At 46.8% G+C, this 21717-nt stretch overlaps 1 protein-coding gene across 13 annotated transcripts in view; it reads right to left on the minus strand.

Moving 5' to 3' along the window:
• The window catches only part of Fnbp1 (formin binding protein 1), a 177537-nt gene that overhangs the window by 76312 nt on the left and 79508 nt on the right, over positions 1-21717 (minus strand). For all 13 annotated transcript variants that reach the window (XM_045145599.1, XM_045145671.1, XM_004671761.2 and 10 more), the window contains exons 3-6: positions 19390-19446; positions 18030-18177; positions 1324-1386; positions 895-999 (exon numbers count right to left, since the gene is read on the minus strand). In XM_045145599.1, the coding sequence (XP_045001534.1) occupies positions 895-999; positions 1324-1386; positions 18030-18177; positions 19390-19446 (373 nt within the window). The remainder of the gene's footprint in view (positions 1-894; positions 1000-1323; positions 1387-18029; positions 18178-19389; positions 19447-21717) is intronic.

Raw genomic sequence — 21717 nt, forward strand, 5'->3', positions numbered from 1 at the left:
CTCAGTGGTTAAGGCACTTGCTTGCAGAACCTAATAACCTGAGTTCAATTCCCCAGTACCCATGTAAAGCCAGATGCACAAAGTGGCACATGCAACTGGAGTCCATTTGCACAAGCTGGAGGCTCTGGTGTGCCCATTCTCTCTGTCTCTCTTCTATCTTTGCTTGCAAATAAATAAATTAAATTACTAAAAAAAAAAAACAAAAAAAACAAAAAAAAAAAAACACCCACTAATAGAGGGCTGGAGGGATGGCTTAGTGGTTAAAGCACTTGCTTGACAAAGCCTGAAGGTCTGGCATTGATAACTCAGTGCCCACGTAAAGCCATGCGCAAAGTGGCACACGTACCTAGAGTTCACCTGCAGTAGCAGAAGGCCCTGGTGTACCTCACCCACACTCTCTCTGATTCTCTCTTGCGTGTGCTCTTTTAAAAATTCAGTAAAATTAGCCACGGTGGCGCACGCCTTTAATCCCAGCCCTCAGGAGGCAGAGGTAGGAGGATCACTGTGAGTTCAAGGTCACCCTGAGACTACACAGTGCATTCCAGATCAGCCTGGGCTAGAGCGAGACCCCACCTCGAAAAACCAAATCAAAACAAGCACATTCCCTGCTCCCTACACCGACTTGGTCTCTGACAAGCCACGAGGGAGGAGGAGGAGGAGCCGCCTCCCACGCTGAGATGTTCTGTTCCCTGTCCTGTCATCATCCAGGTGACCGAGCAACTCACGCTAACCCTGATGGTTCCCCAAACGTGGCCTCCTGGTTTCCAAGAGGATGGTGCAAAATGAAACTGAGACTCGGGCAAGTGTCCTTTTGTGGCTAGGTCACAAAGGGGAAGCTGGGGATGGGCCACCACAGGCACAGCCTGTGACACTGGTCCCATGTGGTCCCCTCACCTTTTCAACATCTGCTTTGGTGACGTTGATGTCAGCGTCCATCTTCTCGAAGTACTGCTGGGCGCGGTCGGCCTCCTTGCAGTCCCGCTCAAAGCGTCTCTTGCTCTGCAGGGCGGCGAGAAGAGCCGGTCACCAGCAGGCCCGGGGACTTCCAGCCAAGATTCTTCCCCAGGCCCCCTGTTCTGTGTCCTCTCAGAAGTTACTGGAAAGCCCGTGCTCATTTCCATCAAGACCACTCTTTGTTCTCTGCATCACATTTCTAGAAAAACCCTCTACTCAGGCACTCCTGGCTCAATCCCCGATCTAGAAACAAATCCAATGAAACGCAAAAGAGAAAGAATTCTTTGTTTTCACCTATGGGTCAGTCCAGCGGAAATGAAATTCTAGCTAGAGACTTTATCAGGACATCACTGGCTCCTTCCCACTTACCGACTCCAGCTGCTTCCAGCAGGTCTCTATGTGCTGCTGGGCTTTGCGTCCATCATGAAAGTTCTGGAAAGGAGAAAATATATCAAGGATTAGGACCCTCATCCTTCTGATGTGAATGCAGGAGAGGGGGGGAAAAAGCAACTTTAAAAATATTTATTTATTTACCAGCAGAGTAAAAGTATGGGTCTGCCAGAACTCTTGCCATTGTAAACAAGCTCCACACACATGTGCCGCTTTGTACATCTGGCTTTATGTAGTTACTGAGGTATCAAGCCCAGGCCAACAGGCTTTGCAAGCAAGTGCTTTTACCCACTGAGCCATCTTCCCATGGCATTTTTGTTTATTTGTTTTGTTTTAAATTGACTTTTTAAGGTAGGCTCTCACTCCAGCCCAGGTAGTCCCAAGCTAGCCTTGAACTCACAGCAATCCTCCTAACTTTGCCTCCCAAATGCTAGAATTAAAAGCCTGTGCCAACCCGCCTGGTCATTTAAACAGCCTTTTAATATTGACCCTCTAAGGTGGAGTTGTAGCTCAGGGGTCATGCATATGCCAAGCCTTTGTGAAGCCCTCGGTTTCATTTCAAGCACCACAAAATAAACAGACAAGTAAATAGTGAACACCTACCATGTGCATTTCAGAGAAACTTAAGAGTTTAAATCCGCTGTGACGGCTCATTGCCTGTAATCCCAGCATTTGGGAGGCAGAGATAGGAGGATTGCCATGAGTTCAAGGCCACCCTGAGACTACAGAGTGAATTCCAGGTTAGCCTGAGCTAGAGTGAGACTCTATCTCAAAAAAGAACAAAAATTTTAAATAATAAACAAGTTAAAGGGGAAATGAAAACCACAATAGTCACAGAGTTCCTTTTAAAATTTAGACCCAGGGCTGGAGAGAGAGCTCAGTGGTTAAGGCGCTTGCTGCAAAGCACAGCGGCACATGCATCTGGAGTGTGTTTGCAGCATCTGGAAGCCCCGGAGCGCCCATTCATTCTGTCTCTCTCCTTGCAAACAAAAAAACAAATAAATAAAATATTTAAAAACGCTTTAGAGTGGGCTGGAGAGATGACTTAGTAATGAAGGTGCATGCCTGTGAAACTGAAGGATCCTGGTTTGATTCTCCAGGTCCCACAGAAGCCAGATGCACTTGGTGGCGCATGTGTCTGGAGTTTGTTTGCAGTAGCTAGAGGCCCTGGTGCGCCCATTCTCAATCTTTCTGCCTCAAATAAATAAATAAATAAATAAATAAATACATAAATAAATAAATAATATTTTACGGCTGGAGAGATGGCTTAATGGTTAAAGTACTTGCCTATGAAGTCCAAGGACCTAGGTTCGATTTCCCAGTGCCCATGTAAACCAGATACGCCAGGTAGCACATGCCTCTGTAGTGACTAGAGGCCCATTCTCTCTCTCCCTCTTTCTCTCACTCAAATAAGTAAATATAATATATATGTGTGTGTGTGTGTGTGTGTGTGTGTTTTTGGGGGGGGTTTGAGTTAGGGTCTCACTCTAGCTCAGGCTGACCTGGAATTCACTATGTAGTCTCAGGGTGGCCTCGAACTCATGGTGCTCCTCCTACCTCTGCCTCCTAAATCCTGGGATTAAAGGTGTATGCCACCATGCCCAGATATATATATTTAAATTAAATCGGACATGGTAGCACATGCCTTTAATCCCAGCATTCAGGAGGCAAAAGTAGGAGGACCGCCATGAGTTTGAGGTCATCTTGAGACTACGTAGTAGTGAATTCCAGGTCAGCTGGGGCTAGTGCGAGACCCTACTTTAAAAAACAAGGCAAAAAAAAAAAAAAGAATACTCGGGAGGCAGAGGTAGGAGGATCGCCATGAGTTCAAGGGCACCCTGAGACTATATTGTAAATTTCAGGTCAGCCTAGGCCAGAGTGAAACTACCTCGAAAAACCAAAAAAGAAAGAAAATGCTCTTAGGCTGAAGAGATGGTTTAGCAGTTAAGGTCTTTGCCTGCAAAGCCAAAGGACCCCGGTTTGATTCCCCAGGACCCACGTAAGCCAGATGCACAAGGGGGCGCATGCGCCTGGAGTTCGTTTGCAGTGGCTGGAGGCCCTGGAATGCTCACTCTCTCTCTTGCTCACTCAAATAAATAAATAAATAAATAAATAAATAAATAAACAAACAAATAAATAAATAAAGTCCCCATAGTTTAAGAGAGAGAGAAAGCGAGCGTGCACACCCCCACAAATTTGTATCAGCCAGGTGTGGCGGCACATGCCCTTAATCCCAGCACGGTTGGAGGCTAGCCTGGAAGTACAGTGAGTTCCAGGTCAGCCTAGGCTAGAGTGAGACCCTGATTCGGGAAAAAACAAACAACTAAAAACTGACACCAGTGTTTGCTTTCTCAATAGAACAGTCCTATTGTTTTTAGAAGTGACACATTGTCTTCATATTCAATATTCCAGTGTCTAAAGTTAAAAAATTTTTTTGAGGTAGGTTCTCACCACCCTAGCCCAGGCTGACTTGGAATTCACTCTGTAGTCTCAGGGTGGCCTTGTACCCATGACAATCCTCCTAGCTCTGTCTTCTGAGTGCTGGGATTAAAGGCATGTGCTACCATGTCCAGCTTAATTAAAAAAAAATTTTTAAATATTTTATTTACTTATTTGAGCGAAAAAAAAAAAAGAGGGAGAGAAAGAGAGAGAGAGAATGGGTCTGTACAAATGAACTCCAGATGCACGATGTTTTCTGTTTTTTAAAATTATTTTTTACCTATTTTATTTGCAAGGAGAGAGAGTGTTTGTGTATGGTAGCGCCAGGACCTCTTGCCATTGCAAATGAACACCTCATCCATCTCCCCAACCCAAGGCAGATGTTTCATCACTCAATCTGTTCAGACAGAAGGTTAAGTCATCTCTTCACTGGATGCTAGGGCTCAAGACCAGCACATGACCAGTGGTGGCCAGCAAGGACCCTAGGGAGCCAGGGCAGGGCAGATTGCAAGGAGGGGAGCTGATGGGGTAGGGGATGGTGCATGAACTGGAGGGCTCCCTAATCTGACTGAGCCAGAGGCTGTGGGTGACTCTGAGTTTAGATTCAGGGATGAAGGAAGACTCTGGAAAGAAGGCTGTGTGACAATCCTGGATGTACAAATGGTTTGACCAGAGGGTGGCCAGGCTTTATTTATTTATTTATTTATTGTGCAATTTTTGAGGTAGGGTCTCACTCTAGCCCAGGCTGACCTATGTAGTCTCAGGGTGGCCTTGAACTCATGGTAACCCTCCTACCTCTGCCTCCCAGAGTGCTAAGATTAAAGGCATGTGCCACCATGCCCAGCAAATTTGTTTGTTTTGTTTTTCGAGGTAGGGTCTCACTCTAGCCCAGGCTGACCTGGAATTCACTATGTAGTCTCAGGCTGGCCTTGAACTCACGGTGATCCTCCTACCTCTGCCTCCCGAGTGCTGGGATTAAAGGCATGTACCACCACGTCCAGCTTGGGTGTCTTTTTCATTCCAGTACTAGGGATCAAGTCCGGGCCTCTGCTTGTGCTTGGGAAGTGACCTATCACTGAGCCGCCCTCTCAGGCCCGTAGGTGGTGTCTCTCAGTGAGGCCACCAGGACATCCTGGAGGAGCAGATCAGGTGTGAGTTAAGAGGAAGTCCTGGGTGACCCTGCGGTTGTGGGTGTGGGTTTCAGAAGGAGACAAAAGATCAAGGGAAGCAGGGCGAGGAGGAAAGATAGACACACAGTTTTAGATGTATGAGGCTGGTATTTCTTACTTTAAAAAAATATATATTTTTTAGCCTGGCATAGTGGTGCACGCCTTTAATCCCAGCACTTGGGAGGCAGAGGTAGGAGGATCACTGAATTTGAGACCAGACTGGGACTACAGAGTAAATTCCTGGTCAGCCTGGGCTAGAGTGAGACCCTACCTTGAAAAAAAAAGAAAAAGAAAAAGAAAAAGAAAAAGAAAAAAACAACCACCACCAACAACAAATATATATGTTTATTTGCAAGCAGAGAGCGAAAGGGCAGATTAAGGTCTCTTGCCAAACTCCAGACATAAAGGCACTGTGCATCTGGCTCTACATGGATATAGGGAAGAGAATCTGGGCAGGCAAGTTTTGCAAGCAAGCATCTTTAATCACTGAGCCATCTCCTCAGCCCTGATATTTCTTTCTCATTTGTTTATATTGAGGCAAGGCCTCACACTTTAGCCCAGGTTGACCTAGAACTCACTTGGTAACCCAGGCTGGCCTCAAACTCATTACCTCAGCCTCCCAGTGCTGGGACTAAAGGTATGTGCCATTTTGCCCAGCTGAGGTTGGTATTTCTTTTTTTTTTTCTTTTAAACATTTTTTAAAATATATTTTATTTATTTATTTATTTGAGAGAGAGAAAAAGGCAGAGAGAGAGAGAGAGAGAATGGGCGTGCCAGGGCCTCCAGCCACTGCAAATGAACCCCAGATGCGAGCGCCCCCTTGTGCATCTGGCTTATGTGGGTCCTGGGGAATCAAACAGGATCCTTTGGCTTTGCAGGTGAACACCTTAACCACTGAGCCATCCCTCCAGCCCGAGGTTGGTATTTCTACAAACCTCTGAGTACGCACTAAAGCACCCCAGCTCTACTTGGGAATTCTGGGTATAAAGTACAGTTGAAGCCAGGAGGCCACCACAGAAGACACGTTCTCAAAGAAAGCAACCCAACACCAGTTCCCTAACCTCCAACACCCCTCCACCTCACCACTAACTTGGTCAGCGGCCTGAGCACTTCCGGGGACGGAACGAGCGGCTCTGCCCTCCGGGTCTCTAGAGGATGGAAACCCGGACCTGCAGCTCCCCCTTCTTCCAGCTCCAGGCTGGCTGGGCCTCTGGAGGGAGACAGTTGAAGTCTGACTGCCCAAGGGATGCCCTTGAATTCGAGGGTGAGGGGCCGGAGCAAGACCAGTCCTAGGGCACTGCACCAGCCTGCACTGCTTTTCCTTACCCGTATTCTCGAGAGGCTGGAAAGATGGCTCAGCAGTTAAAAGTGCTTGCCTGCAAAGCCTGTGGGCCTGGATTCAATTTCTCATCCAGCCACATAAAGCTATCTGGGCATTCCTTTACAGCAACAAGAGACCCTAGAAAGCGCACTCTCTCTCTCTCTCTCTTTCTCTCTTACACACACACATTAAAGTGAATAAACAAGTTTTTCTTCTTTTCATTAGTCTGACTGCACTGCCTACTTTCTGACTGATGAGATGAAGTGGGTGGTAGGGGGAATGACAGGAAGGACAAGCCTCCCCAAAGCTCCTTGGAGCTTTTGCAAAAACCTCCAGTGAGATTTAGAACTCAGTGGAGTCACTAGGGCCGGGGACCAGATGAGACATGTCCAGATAGCGCTCACTGACAGGGGCTTTTACTAGCCCGAGGGCTTCTGCAGGAAGTTTTAACCATCCAGCAATTTTCTAGTCTCTAGGACCTGAAGGTTGGCCCTCTGGGGCTTCCCTTTTCAACACTCTTAATGGACACACGGGTAACCCAGGAAGATCACAGTCTAAGGCTGGAAATACAGAGAAAGCAAGCGTCAAGGCTGTGGGGGAGGTAAGCGGGGCGAGGGCAGGGTGAAGAAAATTGCACAGTGGAGGAAGGACTCAAAGGCTTTCTGAAGCCCATTGGGGAAAAGAAGAGAGTGTGGAGGAAGGGGGAGGGGCTGCCCTCAGGGGAAGAGAGGTGGATTGGAGAAGAATCTGGAGAGCTGACTGTGTCTTTGCGGTGAGGCACCTTTGCTCCCCAAGGCCCCTTGCTTGGTGGCTTTCGCTCACTGGAAGAGAGAACTACTTCCCAAGCAGGGCCCCAGTGTTTTGCAGTTTGCTCTAAAGAGGTCCCAGCACTCCCAAAGGACTGACGATGAGATCCAAAGACAGGCAGAAGGAAAAAGAAAACTAGGACCGAGGAGATGGCTCAGCGGTTAAAGGCGCCTGCCTGCAAAGCCTTCTGGCCCAGGCTCAATTCCCCAGATCGTACAGAAAGCAGATACAAAAGGGGGCGCATGTCCCTGGCGCTCATTTGCAGCGACTAGAGGCCCTGGCGCTCCCAGGCTCTTCTCTCTACCACAAATTATAAATATCTCCCAGTTCTGACCCTGTCACTCTTCCATTGCTTAAGAGGAAATGTAGGTGCGGTGAATTTCCTCCATAGCATGTGACCCTTCAGAATGTACTTGGTCACATAACTAACACACAAAGCACTATGTGACCCCTCAGGAAATGAAAGGTGGCCCACTTTATCGCTCTAGGCAAGGCTGACTCACAGCCGGAGTCACTTGTAAGCAGCTCCACAGGCTCCCCCGAGGGAGCTGAGATGTAACAGTTACAAAGTTAGGCAAATCCACCAGCTTGCCAGATGCATGTGTTGTTTACTAACAAACAATGGCAGAACCTTTCTTCTCTGCACAGTGAGCAAGTGTGTCTGAACAGCCCAATTTGTGGCTCCATAAAGAGGCATTGTTCTCGGTCAGAGATAATAAGTACTGCTTTTGGAGCCATGGGATGAAGTCACCACCACTCATTGCTCCTATCAGAAAAGGGACAGGAAATGCCATCTCTAGGGACCCAGAGAATGCTTCTTGCTTTCCCTGTAGTCAAATGTTTTGGTTTCTTTTAAAACACAGTAATAGACTTTTTAAAAGCCTAATTGCTACAAGAGGTGACAGCTCCAGTGACTTATTTTCATTTCAGTTTTGAATTGGACTTGAGTCTCTACAGATAAAATTATCCTTGAATATTTTTTGTTTTTTAGAAATTTTCCAGAGACAGGGGGCAGCTGGGATTGAAAAAAAAAAGGCTAAACTTGGTGGCTCACACCTGCATGTAATTCCAGCACTGGGGAGGCTGAGGGAGATGGTTAAGTGTTTGAGGCTAGCCAGGGCTACAGAACACACACACACACACACACACACACACACACACACACACACACACACACTATCACTGAGATACTAAAATAAGCAAGCATCAACTTAAAAGAAAGGTAACAATGGCAAGACTTCTGAGATTTTCTGTCCTGCAAGAAATCAAACTGAGGGGCTGGAGAGATGGCTTAGTGGTTAAGCGCTTGCCTGTGAAGCCTAAGGACCCTGGTTCGAGGCTCGGTTCCCCAGGACCCGTGTAAGCCAGATGTACAACACTCAATATCCCCTCCATACACAAAAGGAAGGGCAAATCTTTCTTTTATATTTATCCACTAACAGTTGAAAAAGCAAGACGTAGCACTAATGTGGGAACAACCACTTGGAAAACAAAATAGGAAAAAACAAACGCATAAACATTCAAGTAAGAGTAGTCATCCATCTGGAATTTTAAACACAGCCGAGATTCCACGGGTGGAAACACAGGCACAGCCCAGCTCAGATTCCACAGGAGCGCAGAGCCTCGGCAAGCGCGTCTGTGACAAACCCACAGAGCTGTGCGTGTGCACACCGGGGCCCTCCTTCCCTGGGGGGCCCCAGGATGTGCTGTTTGAGACAGGGTCTCACTATGTACCCAAGGTTCTCGATTCTCCTGCCTCGGTGCCATGTTGGGATGACAGGCACGCCCCACCCCCCCCCCCCCCCCGCTGTAATCTGACTAAAAATCTCCTTGGCGTGGGCTGATGTTCACAGTTTATGTGCTGTCCAGTGAGCCACTTCAGTTCTGGTTTTGTACACATTGTCTCCCACTTCAACCCCAAACCAGAAAGGTTTTGTTTTTTTAATATTTATTTGCATGCAGAGAGAGAGAAGAGAGAGAAAAAATGAGTGCCAGGACCTCTAGCCACTGCAGATGAACCCCAGATGCATGCACCACTTTGTGCAACTAGCTTTATGAGGGTAGTGGGGAATTACACCCAGGTCATTAGGCTTTGCAAGCAAGAGCCTTTAACCACTGAGCCATCTTACCAGCTCCAAATGACTATTAAAACAATGAGGTTGGGGAGATGGCTGAGCAGTTAAGGCTCTTGCTTGCAAAGCCTAATGACCTGGGTTCAATTCCCCACTACCCACATAAAGCCAGATACACAAAGTGGAGCATGCATTTGGGGTTCATCTGCAATAGTAAGAGGCAAGAGTTTACCTACATACACACATTCTCTCTCTCTTCCTCTCTCTCAAATACATAAAAACATTTCACAAATAAAAAAATATTTATTTGAGAGGAAGAACATGCTTGGAAGGGCTGCAAACATACTCCAGACGCACGCACCAATTTGTGCATCTGACTTTACATGGGTACTGGGGAATTGCATCCAGGCTAACAGGCTTTACAAGCAAGAGCCTGTAACCACTGAACCATCTCCGTAGCCCTCAGAAATAACTGTGATGGAACACACATTCTGCTTTTTATTAAGCAAGGCCTACTTTTGCAAATACATTTATAATAACACTGCCTTCAAATTGAATGTATGTAATTTCCTACAATGCCTATGCCCCTTGTTAGGCTTGTCTGCTTAACACTGGCTTCCCAGGCACATGGGCAGTGATTCACAGAGGGTTCAGTGTTTGGTTTGGCTAGCAGATGAGGGCAGGTCTCAGGTCCACTTTCTCTAGCTGTTCCTTGGCCTGCAGGCTCCCTGCCCCACACCCAGCATCACCCAGACTTCAGAAGTCTTTTAAGTTCTTTTAGAAAGTAATCCTGGCTTCACATTCCTTAACGTTGTAATTCCTCAAGGAACCACTGCCAACTCTTAGAATCAAAGGATCAACTTAAAATGACCCACGGTGGTCATGTGCCTTCAATGGTCCATGTGCTTCCCCTAATCCTTCCTGAAATACAAAGCTGTTACTTCGGAACCTCCACGGATGAGCTGAGGCTGATAAGAAGCTTCTGGAGTAATAATTCTTCCCTGGCTAAAAAGTCCTCGCTTTAAATTCAGTCACTCACTCATCACACTGTCATGGCCTCCCCAGGTGCGTGCACATGGGGATGCTCTAGGTATGAGGGAGGAGGGGTGATGCAGGAGACAGTAGACCTAGTGGTGAGAGGCCTAGAGAGACGGGTGCGGGTGAAGTGGCTATTCATAAGATAGTCTAAGATGCAAGTTCCAGCGGAGGTCAACAGAAAGGTCAGGGGAAAGCCCCTGTAAGCTGGAGGAAGAGCAACCCTGCAGAGGCTCCGAGAAAGGCCAACTAATGCCTTTTTCACGGTTCATCGTGGTGGGAGGAGCAGGGCAGGGCAGAGGTTGGGCATCCCATCCTGTCACGGCTGCTGGGAGGTGGCAGCAAGCATGTGCTGGCTGGGGCTGGAGAGGTGGCTCAGCAGTTAAATGCACTTGCTTGCAAAGTCTGATGGCCCAGGGTTTGATTCCCCAGTACCCATGTACAGGTAGATGCATAAACTGGCACATATATCTGGAGCTCATTTACAGTGGCAGGAGGCCATGGCATACCCATTCTCTCTTTCACTGTCTGGCCCTTTACCTCTGTCTCTTAAATTAAAATAAATAAATAAAACTTTTTTTTTTTTTTTTTTAAGTGAGCTGGCGGGCTGGAGAGATGGCTTAGCGGTTAAGCGCTTGCCTGTGAAACTTAAGGACTCTGGTTTGAGGCTCGATTCCCCAGGACCCATGTAAGCCAGATGCACAAGGTGGCCCATGCACCTGGAGTTCGTTTACAGTGTCTGGAGGCCCTGTCGTGCCCATTCTCTCTTTCTTTCTCTGTCTGTAGCTCTCAAATAAATAAAAATAAACAAAATCCTCTGTCTTGAATTTTTTTTTTTTTAAATTTGAGAGCGACAAACACAGAGAGAAAGACAGATAGAGGGAGAGAGAGAGAGTGGGCGCGCCAGGGCTTCCAGCCTCTGCAAACGAACTCCAGACGCGTGCGCCCCCTTGTGCATCTGGCTAACGTGGGACCTGGGGAACCGAGCCTCGAACCGGGGTCCTTAGGCTTCACAGGCAAGCGCTTAACTGCTAAGCCATCTCTCCAGCCCTTATTTTTTTTTTTAAAGTAAGCTGGCTAACTAGCATTCAGGAGGGCTAACATAATAAAGCTCAAGGCCTAAACACAAGCACATGAAACTATAGCGTATTTCACATTCAACCCACCACAGAAGGGCAGTGGCACACTCTGACCTGCACTGTGAAGGGCAGGCGGCTGTCATGTGGACAGTGCACCAGATGAAGCAGGAGTGGCAGGGAGCAAAGAGCCACCGAACAGGCCTGAGGGGCTCGAAGGTGGGGCTGGGCCACTGACCCCAGGGCCAGCATGGAGGCAGAGAGAACAATCAAGAGACTCTATGTCATTTTCCAGGTGACAGGTGTGACATGGTACCCAGGCAGACATGTAAGGTGTATTAAGAGAATCTGACCTCTCAGCATTTACTGGAGGAGGAATCAATGGGCTGGATGAAAGATCATAGATGAGGTGAAAGAGAAAAGGAGTGTTCCTGGAGGATGCCATGTTTTTGGACACAGCAACCAGGAGAAAGGGCAGCATTTGTACAGTGATGGAGGATGGGCAGGTCGGGGTGGAGTGTGGTCAAGGTGTTTGGGGGACCAAAAAGTGCTTTTGGGGGTGGGTAGGGCCACTACAAGGCACATACATAGGGTCACCCTCACGCTCCACTGGGTCCCAGGTCACTACTGGTAACAGTGAGGACTGATGCTGCCCTGCGCCTCAACAGGGCGCAGTCTAACAGGTGCCTGGATGTTGAGAAATGGTTGGGATAAGACACGAACAGTTCCTACAATTCTCAGAAGAAACAGAACATGTCCACTCCAGCTTCAAAGAAAGAAACACAATACCAGAGGTCACAGGTCATGCTCATGAAATCAAGTAGAGAATTTATGCATCCTGTGAACTAATCATGTTATCTCATGAATAATGAAATTAAAGGCCATGAGATCAATGCTTTGTAAGTGATCAAACCGTATTGTGACCTGACCCTTAATTAAAACAATGTCACTTTCAGATCAGGCATGGTAGCACATGCCTTTAATCCCAGCACTTAGGAGGCAGAGGTAGGAGGATCACTGTGAGTTCCAGGCCAACCTGAGACTACCTAGTGAATTCCAGGTCAGCCTGAGCTAGAGTGAGATCCTACCTTGAAAAACAAACAAAAAATAAATAAATAAAAGTTCAGAAGCCGAGGATGGTGGCACACTATAATCCAAGCACTTGGGAGGCAGAGGTAAGAGGATCGCTGTGAGTTCAAGGCAACCCTGAGACTACATAGTGAACTCCAGGTCAGCCTGGGCTATAGTGAGATCCTACCTCAAAAACACACACACACACACAAAAAAAAAAAAACAAAAAAAACAAAAAAAAAAAACAAAACACCTCCCTTTCTTATTCCCTATATCTTTCTTCTTGAAAATTAATTAAAATATAAGAAAAGAAACCTTGCTCAATATACAATAGCGCTTGCCCACATTGGCAAGAACTTCCTGGTCCCTGTGGTGGAGGGGGGGGAGTGACAAATTCCCACAGATTCCCTCAGGCAATTAGTGGTCATCACCATGGACAATGCCTGGATGGACACAAAAGTTGGGAGGCCAACCAGTCTTATTCTTTAATGGCTTGCTTCAATGTGCAAAAGCCACTAATAACAGCATGTTTGCAGTAGGAGGAGCTGGCATCAAGTCTGAATTACCCTTATCTCAGATAAGCCACTTCAGGTCCCAGAGAGCATGCCTGCCTCACTCAGGAATCTTCTATAACACATGACCAGACCTTTGTCAAGGATTTTACATCAGGATGTTTGTAGGTTTATTTGCTTGTTTGTTTTTTGGTAGTTTCGAGGTAGAGTCTCACTGTAGCTTAAGCTGACCTGGAATTCACTATGTAGTCTCAGGGTGGCCTCAAACTCACAGCGATCCTCCTACCTCAGCTTCCCAAGTGCTGGGATTAAAGGCATGCACCACCAAGCCTGGCGCATTTTGACCTCATATTCTCCCTTCTGGAAATTCCGCTTGGGGGAATATTCGTGCCTCATCCATAAAGAGAAGAGCTAATGCAAAGCAGGGGTCATGGTACAGCTCTGTGATTCTAGCACCTTGGAGGCCGACTTCGATGACAGCAGTGGCTACATGATGAATTCCAGGCCAGCCTGGGGAACGTCACCCTATTTCAGGGCCTGGTGAGATGGCTCATTACTTAAGATGTTTGCTTGCAACGCCCGCAGCCCTGGTTCACTTCCCAGCCACCTAGGTAAAGCTGCTTGGGCATTCCCTGACAGTGGCAAGAGACCCTGCAGCACACGTATACACACAAACACATAGCGGCAAATAAATAAATATTTTTTTAATCCCGTCTCAAAACAACTACAAAACAGATTTCTGTAGTATTGTTTATCTAAGTCAATCAATCAAAAGAGTAACAGGGGATGCAGAGATGGCTCATCGGTTAAGGCGCTTGTCTACAAAGCCTAAGGACTCAGGTTTGATTCCCCATACCTATGTCTGGAGGTTATTTGCAATGGCTAGAGGCCCTGGCACGCCCATTCTCTCTCTTTTTATCTGCCTCTTCTCTCTATCTCAAATGAACAAACAAACAAACAAAAGTATTTTTAGCCAAGCATAGTGATACATGCCTTTAATTCCAGTACTCAAGAGGCAGAGGTAGGAGGATCACCATAAATTCAAGGCCATGCTGAGACTACAGAGTAAATTCCAAGTCAGCCTGGGCTAGAGCAAGAGCCTACCTTGTAAAACCTAAGAAAAAAACTCAACTAAACACACACACACACACACACACACACACACACACACACACACACACGCACGCACACGTGAAAGCCTGAGGCAGGAGGATATGAGTCTGAGGCCATTCTGGGATTGTTGGAGTCCATTTCATGTTGCTGGACAAACACTTGGCCAAAAGCAGCTTATGCAAGGAAAGGGTTTATTTCAGGCTTACAAATTCCAGGGAAACACCATCAATGTGGAAGAAGATGGCTCATTTCCAAAGATCCAAGCAAAGAGACATTGCAAATAGCCAGAAAACAGCAGGAAGCACAAACAGAACTCCAAACTGATCTGCCCCCAGGGACATGCCTGTGCCCAGGTAGGGCTCTGCCCACTAAGGACTCAAGATTCAAGCCTGGGTCTTCTGGGCCACACATTTAAACAGGGATAAAGAGTGAATCCTAGGTCATCCTGAGCTAGAGTGAAACCTGGCTTCAAAAAAGAAAGAGAAAGAAAGCAAAGAGGAAAGGAAGGAAGGAGGGAAGAAGGAAAGGAGGGAGGGAAGGAGGAAAGAAAGGAAGGAAAGAAGGAAGAAGGAAAGAAGGGAGGAAGGGAGGGAGGAAAGGAAAGGAAAGAAAGAAGGGAAGGAAGAAACGAAAGGAAGAAGGAAGGAAGAAAAGAAGGAAGGAAGGAGAGAGAGGGAGGGAGGGAGGAGAGAAGACAGGGGAGGGGGAAGGGCGCACGTCTTTAATCCCAGCACTCAGGAGACAGAGGTTGGAGGATCACTGTAAAACTGAGGCCACTGTGAGACTACATAGTGTATTCCAGGCCAGCGTAGGCTACAGCAAGACCCTATCTGGAAAAGAAAAAAAAAAAAAAAAGAAAAAAAAAGAAATGGAAGACAGGTAGAAACATAAAGAAAGGTGAGGAGCTAGGACGTTGGCTCAGTGGCTAAAGGGACTTGCTTACAAAAAGCCAGCTCTGCTGGCCCAGGTTCAATTCTTCTTCTTCTTTTTTTTTTTGGTTTTTCAAGGTAGGGTTTCACTCTAGCTCAGGCTGACCTGGAATTCACTACGGAGTCTCAGGGTGGCCTCGAACTCATAGCAATCCTCCTACCTCTGCCTCCCGAGTGCTGGGATTAAAGGGGTGCACCACCATGCCTGGCCCCAGGTTCAATTCTTTAGCACACCACCCATATAATCTAGACAAGAAAAGTGACACAGATGTCTGGTGTTCATCTGTGGTGGCAGGAGTGCCCATACACGCATATGCACAAAAATAAATAACCAGTGGCAGGCTGGATAGATGACTTAGCAGTTAAGGTGAAGCCTAAGGATCCAGGTTTGATTCCCCAGTACCCATGTAAGTCAGATGTATAAGGTGGCGTATAGGTGCAGTGGCTGGAGGCCTTGGCACACCCATTCTCTCTACTGCCACTCTTTCTCAAATAAATAAACAAAATAGTTTAAAACAAACAAAAACAATGCTACTAGGAGCCTGGCTTTGAGTTCCAGCTCTATGGTCTGACCTTGTCCTATTGAAACTCAGCAGAAAATCGGAAGTGATAATATTCTGCCATTGTTTTGAGTCATCTTTCTGAAAACCACAATGTTGCTAAGGAAAGCCAAGAAATGCCCAGGTAGAAGCTCAAGGGGAAAAACAGCCACTATGAGACGACAAGGTGGAGGATGCTGGGTGTCCCCTTCTGCCATCTCTCTCCTGCTTATTTCCTTGAGACAGCGTCTCTCACTGAACCCAGAGCTGCCATTTTTCTATCAGACTGGCTGACCAGCGAGCTCCAGCCATCCTCCTGTCTCAGAGCCACTCAGCACTGGCCTTGCAGCCGTGGCTTTGCACATGGGGCTGGGAAGTACTCTCACTGCTGAGTCACCCCCTAATTTTTGTTCATTTGTCTGGTTGGTTTTTGGTTTTATTTTTTACATTTATTTTTATTTATTTGACAGGGAGAAAGGGAGGAAGAGAGAGGGAAAGAATGGGCGCACCAGGTCTCCAGCCACTGCAAATGAACTCCAGATGCATGCACCTCCTTGTACATCTGGCTTATGTGGCTCCTGGGGAATTGAACCTGGATCCTTTTTGCTTTGCAGGCAAACACCTTAACTGCTAAGCCATCCTTCTAGCACAGTTTGCTTTGTCTAATCCAGGCTGACCTGGAATTCACTATGACTCAGGGTGGTCTCCAACTCATAGCAATTCTCCTACCTCTGCCTCCCAGTGCTGGAATTAAAGGAATGCACCACCAAGCCTCCTGGCTTTCCTTTATTTATTAGATATTTTATTTGTTTATTTATTTACTGGACAGAGAGAGAGAGAGACAGAGAGAGGGAGAAAGGCAGATAGAATGGGCGTGCCAGGATCTATAGCCACTGCAAACAAATTCCAGACACATACACCCCCTTGCACACCTGGCTTGTGTGGGTCCTGGGGAATTGAACCTGGATCCTTAAGTGCCTTAACCACTAAGCCAAATTCCCAGCCCTGCTTTTTTCATTTTATTTTTTTATTTTCGAAGTAGGGTTTCAATCTAGCTCAGGCTGACCTGGAATTTACTACGTAATCTCAGGGTGGCCTCAAACTCACGGCGATCCTCTTACCTCTGCCTCCCAAGTGCTGGGATTAAAGATGTGCACCACCACGCTTGGTTTCTGCTTTTTTAAATATATATTTCTATTCATTTATTTGCAAGGAGAGAGAGACAGTGAGAAGAAGTAGAGACAGAATGGTTATGTTAGGACCTCCAGCCGCTGCAAACAAATTGCGCATCTAGCTTTACATGGGTAATGGGGAATCAAACCAGAGTCATTATGCTTTGCAGGCAAGTGTCTTAACAACTAAGCGATCTCTCTAGCCCCTCTTTATTTTTTAGTTTTGGTTTTTCAAGGTAGGGTTTTGTTCTAGCCCAGGCTGACCTGAAATTCACTATATAGTCTCAGGATGGCCTCAAATTCACAGTGATCCTCCCTCCTAAGTGCTAGGATTAAAGGCATGTACCACCATGCCTGGCTCTCTTTTTATTTGTTTTAAAAAATACAATTTTTAATTAAGTTGCAAAGGGAGAGAAGGAGGAGATAGAGTATGGGTGTGCCAGGGTATCCTGCCAATGCAAATGAACACTAGTGCCACTTTGTACATCTGGCTTAACGTGGGTGCTAGGGAATCAAACTCAGGCTGGCAAGCTTTGCAAACAGCCATCTTTAACTGCTGAGCCATCTCCCCAGCCCAGATGTTGTAATTTTCAATGAGATACTTACAAAAGATCTCATTGAAAAGGTGATAGTCTTTAAAAAGAGGCCAAGAGCAAGCTCTGTGGATATCTGGCAAAAGGCAAGCAGACCATGCAAAGGTCCTGGGGCAGGCATATTGCCATAGAGCTAGAGGAAAGGAATTTAGGCCTTGAGGAGGAGGCCAGGATGTCATCATCCTATGACTCACTCCTGAGACAGTGTGTGCACTGGCTTCTAAAGCAAACACAGTTTAAGTTTGGGAACTTGGCTAAAATGCCCAGTCTCATGAAGAGAGAGGAAGGCCAGTCAAGAAGGGCAGACAGAGCAAGCACTGGTTAGAATAGCAAACAGGAAGAAGATATAAACCTTGACAAGGTCAAGGGAAGTTCAGAAATGAGGCAGCAGTCCCGTGTTGTATCCTGGGCCATTGTATTTATTTTATCATTACGTTGGGCTTTTCTGCTTTGTCCTAGCCTCCCATTCTGTCTCACTGTTTCCTTTCTTTAAAAAAAAAAAAAAAAACTATTTAAGTAAATTATTTATTTATGTGTGAGAGAGGGAATGGGTATTCTAGGACCTCCAGCTACTGCAAAACAACTCTAGACGCATGTGCATCTGGCTTACATGGGTTCGGGGGAATTGTCCTTTAGTCCTTGGGCTTCGCAGGCAAGTGCCTTAACTGCTAAGTCATCTCTCCAGCCCTCACTGTTTCCTTTGTGCCCCATAAAATAAAACAACTTCCTTAGTCGCTGGTCCAGCAGAGGAGCAGGTCAGGTTTGGGGCTCAGTTCAGGGAGCACCCCACTGCCTTTGACCCACGTTTTAGGGGCAGGACAACAGAACTTGCATTACCGATTTTCTCTCCTGCTTCAGTTCCTGCACGTAGCGCGCCAGCTCCACCATGATCTGAGACGTCATGTTCTCGGAGATGACTTCGTGCTGCCCAGCATAGTCGTTCATCTCGTTTAGGGTGGAAAGAAAAGCTTTACAGGACGTGTACCTGGGGACAGAGCACATCCACTCCATCTCAGACGAGGCCACGTCCGCCACATCGTTCATGTTAATTAAGCTCAGGTTAGCTTCTCAGCCTCCCCCAGGATCTTAGAGGTTCATTACACTGTAGTAAGAGTGTTCCCAGCAAAATGGCTCAGAATTAATTACACTAACAACACTCTGAGGTCTGTGAACCCGAGTTGCTCTGTGAAACGAAATCATTGGCTCTGCTCATACTCATCCCAGATTGAATTCTCAGCTTACACGCGCACAACCTACCTGTACGGAGATGACTCAGCCAGTGGCTGACGCGGGCATGTGTCGAGGAGCATGCGTAGCATGATAGAACTACTGGCCTCACTAAACCACACCAAAGCCCCAGAATTCACCCTCCACGCTGCCTGCAAGTGCTTAGATGGTTCTCTACAGCCTAGCCCGGCCTAGAGGCTCAGAATCAGAAAAAATTAATGAGGAGGCTGGGAAGGTGGCTCAGTGGTTAAACTCTTGCTTGCAAAGCCTGCCGACCTTGCTTCAATTCCCCAGTGACTATATCAAGCCATATGCACAAAGTGATGCACGCATCTGGAGCTTGTTTGCTAGCGCAAGAGACCCTGGTATGCCCATACTCTTTCCCTCTCCTTGCAAATAAATTTTACAAAATTCTTTTTTTCAAAAAAGTTATTGACAGCCGGGTATGGTGGTGCACGCCTTTAATCCCAGCACTCAGGAGGCAGAAGTAGGAGGATCGCCATGAGTTCAGGGTCACTCTGAGACTACATAGTAAATTACAGGTCAGCCTAAACTAAAGCAAGACCCTACCTCAAAAAAAACCAGAGAGCCAAGGATGGTGGCACATGCCTTTAATCCCAGCACTTGGGAGGCAGAGGTAGGTGGATCACTGTGGGTGCATGCATCTGGAGTTCCTTTGCAGTGGCTAAAGGCCCTGGGGCACCCATTCTCTCACTGTCCCCTTTTTATCTCTCTCCTTACAAATAAATAAATAAAAGATTTCCAGTCAGCCTGGGCTAGAGGCATGTACCACCATGCCTAGCTCTCTCTACCTAGAAACACCAAAAAAAAAAAAAAAAAAAAAAAAAAAAGACACAAATAGGCACAAAGAATGACACATTCCCGTAGATATGCCTCTGTCTTGACCCTCCGTAATCACCGCCGACTGGCCCTGTAAAGCTCACCGCACGATTACCCAGCACAAACGCACTTGTACTCTTCTTCCTCCTTTGAGTTCTTCTTAGGCTGGTACTTCTTCGAAAGATTCCTGAAACAGAAACGCACACAAATCACCTTATTCAGAAAGACAACTGAGCAACCAGGAATGAAAGATGACGTGAATATGTTTTTTATGTGTGTGTGTGGGGGGGTGCAGGCTCGTGAATGTGCAGACGCACTCACAAACGTGTGGAGGTCTGGGGAGATGTCAGTTGACCTTCCTCACTCATCCAGGCATTTCAGAGCCTCTCTGAACACAGAGCTGTGGCTTTTGCAGGCCCTAGAGATTCTCTTGGTCTCTGCTTCCCACCGAACTTGGGCAACAGGCATGTGTGATCACATCCAGCTGTTTACATGAGGAATTGACCTCAAGCAGACGCAGACCCTCATGCTTGTAAAAAGCACTCTTAATCACTGAATCATCTCCCTGCCCTGTTTATGGTTGTTTTGTTTTCAAGGTAGGGTCTCCTTCTAGCCCAGGCTGACGTGGAATTCACTATGTAGTCTCAGGGTGGCCTTGAACTCACGGCGATCCTCCTACCTCTGCTTTCCCAGTGCTGGGATTAAAAGCGTGTACCACCACCATGCCTGGCTTATGTTTTTCTTTTTTTTAGGTAGGGTCTCACTCTAGCCCAGGCTGACCTAGAATTCTCTATGGAGTCTCAGGGTGGCCTCAAACTCACAGTGATCCTCCTACCTATGCCTCCCAAGTTTTGGGATTAAAGGCATGCGCCACTATGACCAGCTTATTTTTTTTGTTGTTGTTTTTTTAAAAAGAAACCATGGGGCTGGAGAGATGGCTTACCAGTTAAGTGCTTGCCTGTGAAGCCTAAGGACCCTGGTTCGAGGCTTGATTCCCCAGGACCCACGTAAGCCAGATGCACAAGGGGGCGCACACACCTGGAGTTATTTGCAGTGACCGGAGGCCCTGGCGCACCCATTTTCTCTCTCTCTCTCTCTCTCTCTCTCTCTGCCTCTTTCTCTTTGTTGTTCTCAAATAAATAAATAAAAATAAAAAAAATTACAAAAAGAAAAAGAAACCACAGAGCTGGAGGGATGGCTTAGCAGTTAAGGCATTTGCCTGCAAAGCCAAAGGACTCAGGTTTGATTCCCCAGGACCCACGTAAGCCAGATGCACAAGGTGGCACATGTGCCTGGAGTTTGTTTACAGTGGCTGGAGTCCCTGGCGCGCCCATTCTCTCTCTCTCTTTCTTTCTCTCTCCCTCTGTCAAATAAATAAAAAAAAATAAAAATATTTTTTTAAAAAAAGAAACCATAAAGTGGGCTGGGGAGGTGGCTCAGTGATTAATGGCTCTTGCTTACAAAGCCTGCAGGCCTGGGTTTGATTCTCTAGCACCCATGTAAAGCCAGATGCACGATGTGGTGCATGTGTCTGAAGTTCATTTGTCGCAAGAGGCCCTTGTGCACTCGTGTTCTCTCTGAAAAAATACATAAATATTTAATTTAAAAAACCACACAGCTAGCACATGTATTTCTGTCATGTAAGCCTGTGCTACTGAAGATGTACACAACTTCTACTCTTTCATCTCAACAGCAGAGCCAAGAGGGACAGGACGGCTGCGCGCTTGTCACTTGCTTGGGTATTAGCACCTGACAATACAATCAGGGTGCTTAGACCACAGGTACATGTGCAGTGGTATTTATTTATGTGTGAGAGAGAAATAGAGAGTACAGGTGCGCCAGGGCCTCCAGCCACAGCAAATGAACTCCACGCATGCGCCACCTTTGCGCCTGGCTTACATGGGTCCTGGGGAATTGAACCTGGGTCCTTTGGCTTTGCAGGCAAATGTCTTCTTAACCAATAAGCCATTTCTCCAACCCGGCAATGGTTTTCTTTTTGTAGCACTGAACATGGAGCTGTTTTACTTCCAAGCTACTATTCCCTCCTGGTCACCCTTAGTCAGCTACTACTGCCCCGAAGGCAAACATAACTGTCCAAATGTTTAAATTAGAAACCAAAGTGCAAGGTTTGGGAGATGGCTCAGCAGTTAAAAGTGTTTGTTTGCAAAGCCTGTTGGCTCAGGTTCAAATCCCCAGTACCCACAAAAAGCCAGACACCAAAGTGGCACAGTTTGGATTTTGGATGCAGTGATAAGAGGCCCTGCCATACTCATTCTCTCTCCCCTTCTCTCTCTAGTAAGTAAAAATATTTTAACAGGTGGGTGTAATGAAAACAAGAGCACTCAGAGCTTGTCTACAAAGAGGATGACAGTAAGCCAGTGTGGTGGCACACGCCTTTAATCCCAGCACTCGGGAGGCAGAGGTAGGAAGATCTGTGAGTTCAAGGCCACCCTGAGAC

The sequence above is a fragment of the Jaculus jaculus genome, chromosome 1 (genome assembly GCF_020740685.1).
Source record: "Jaculus jaculus isolate mJacJac1 chromosome 1, mJacJac1.mat.Y.cur, whole genome shotgun sequence".
NCBI lineage: Eukaryota > Metazoa > Chordata > Mammalia > Rodentia > Dipodidae > Jaculus > Jaculus jaculus.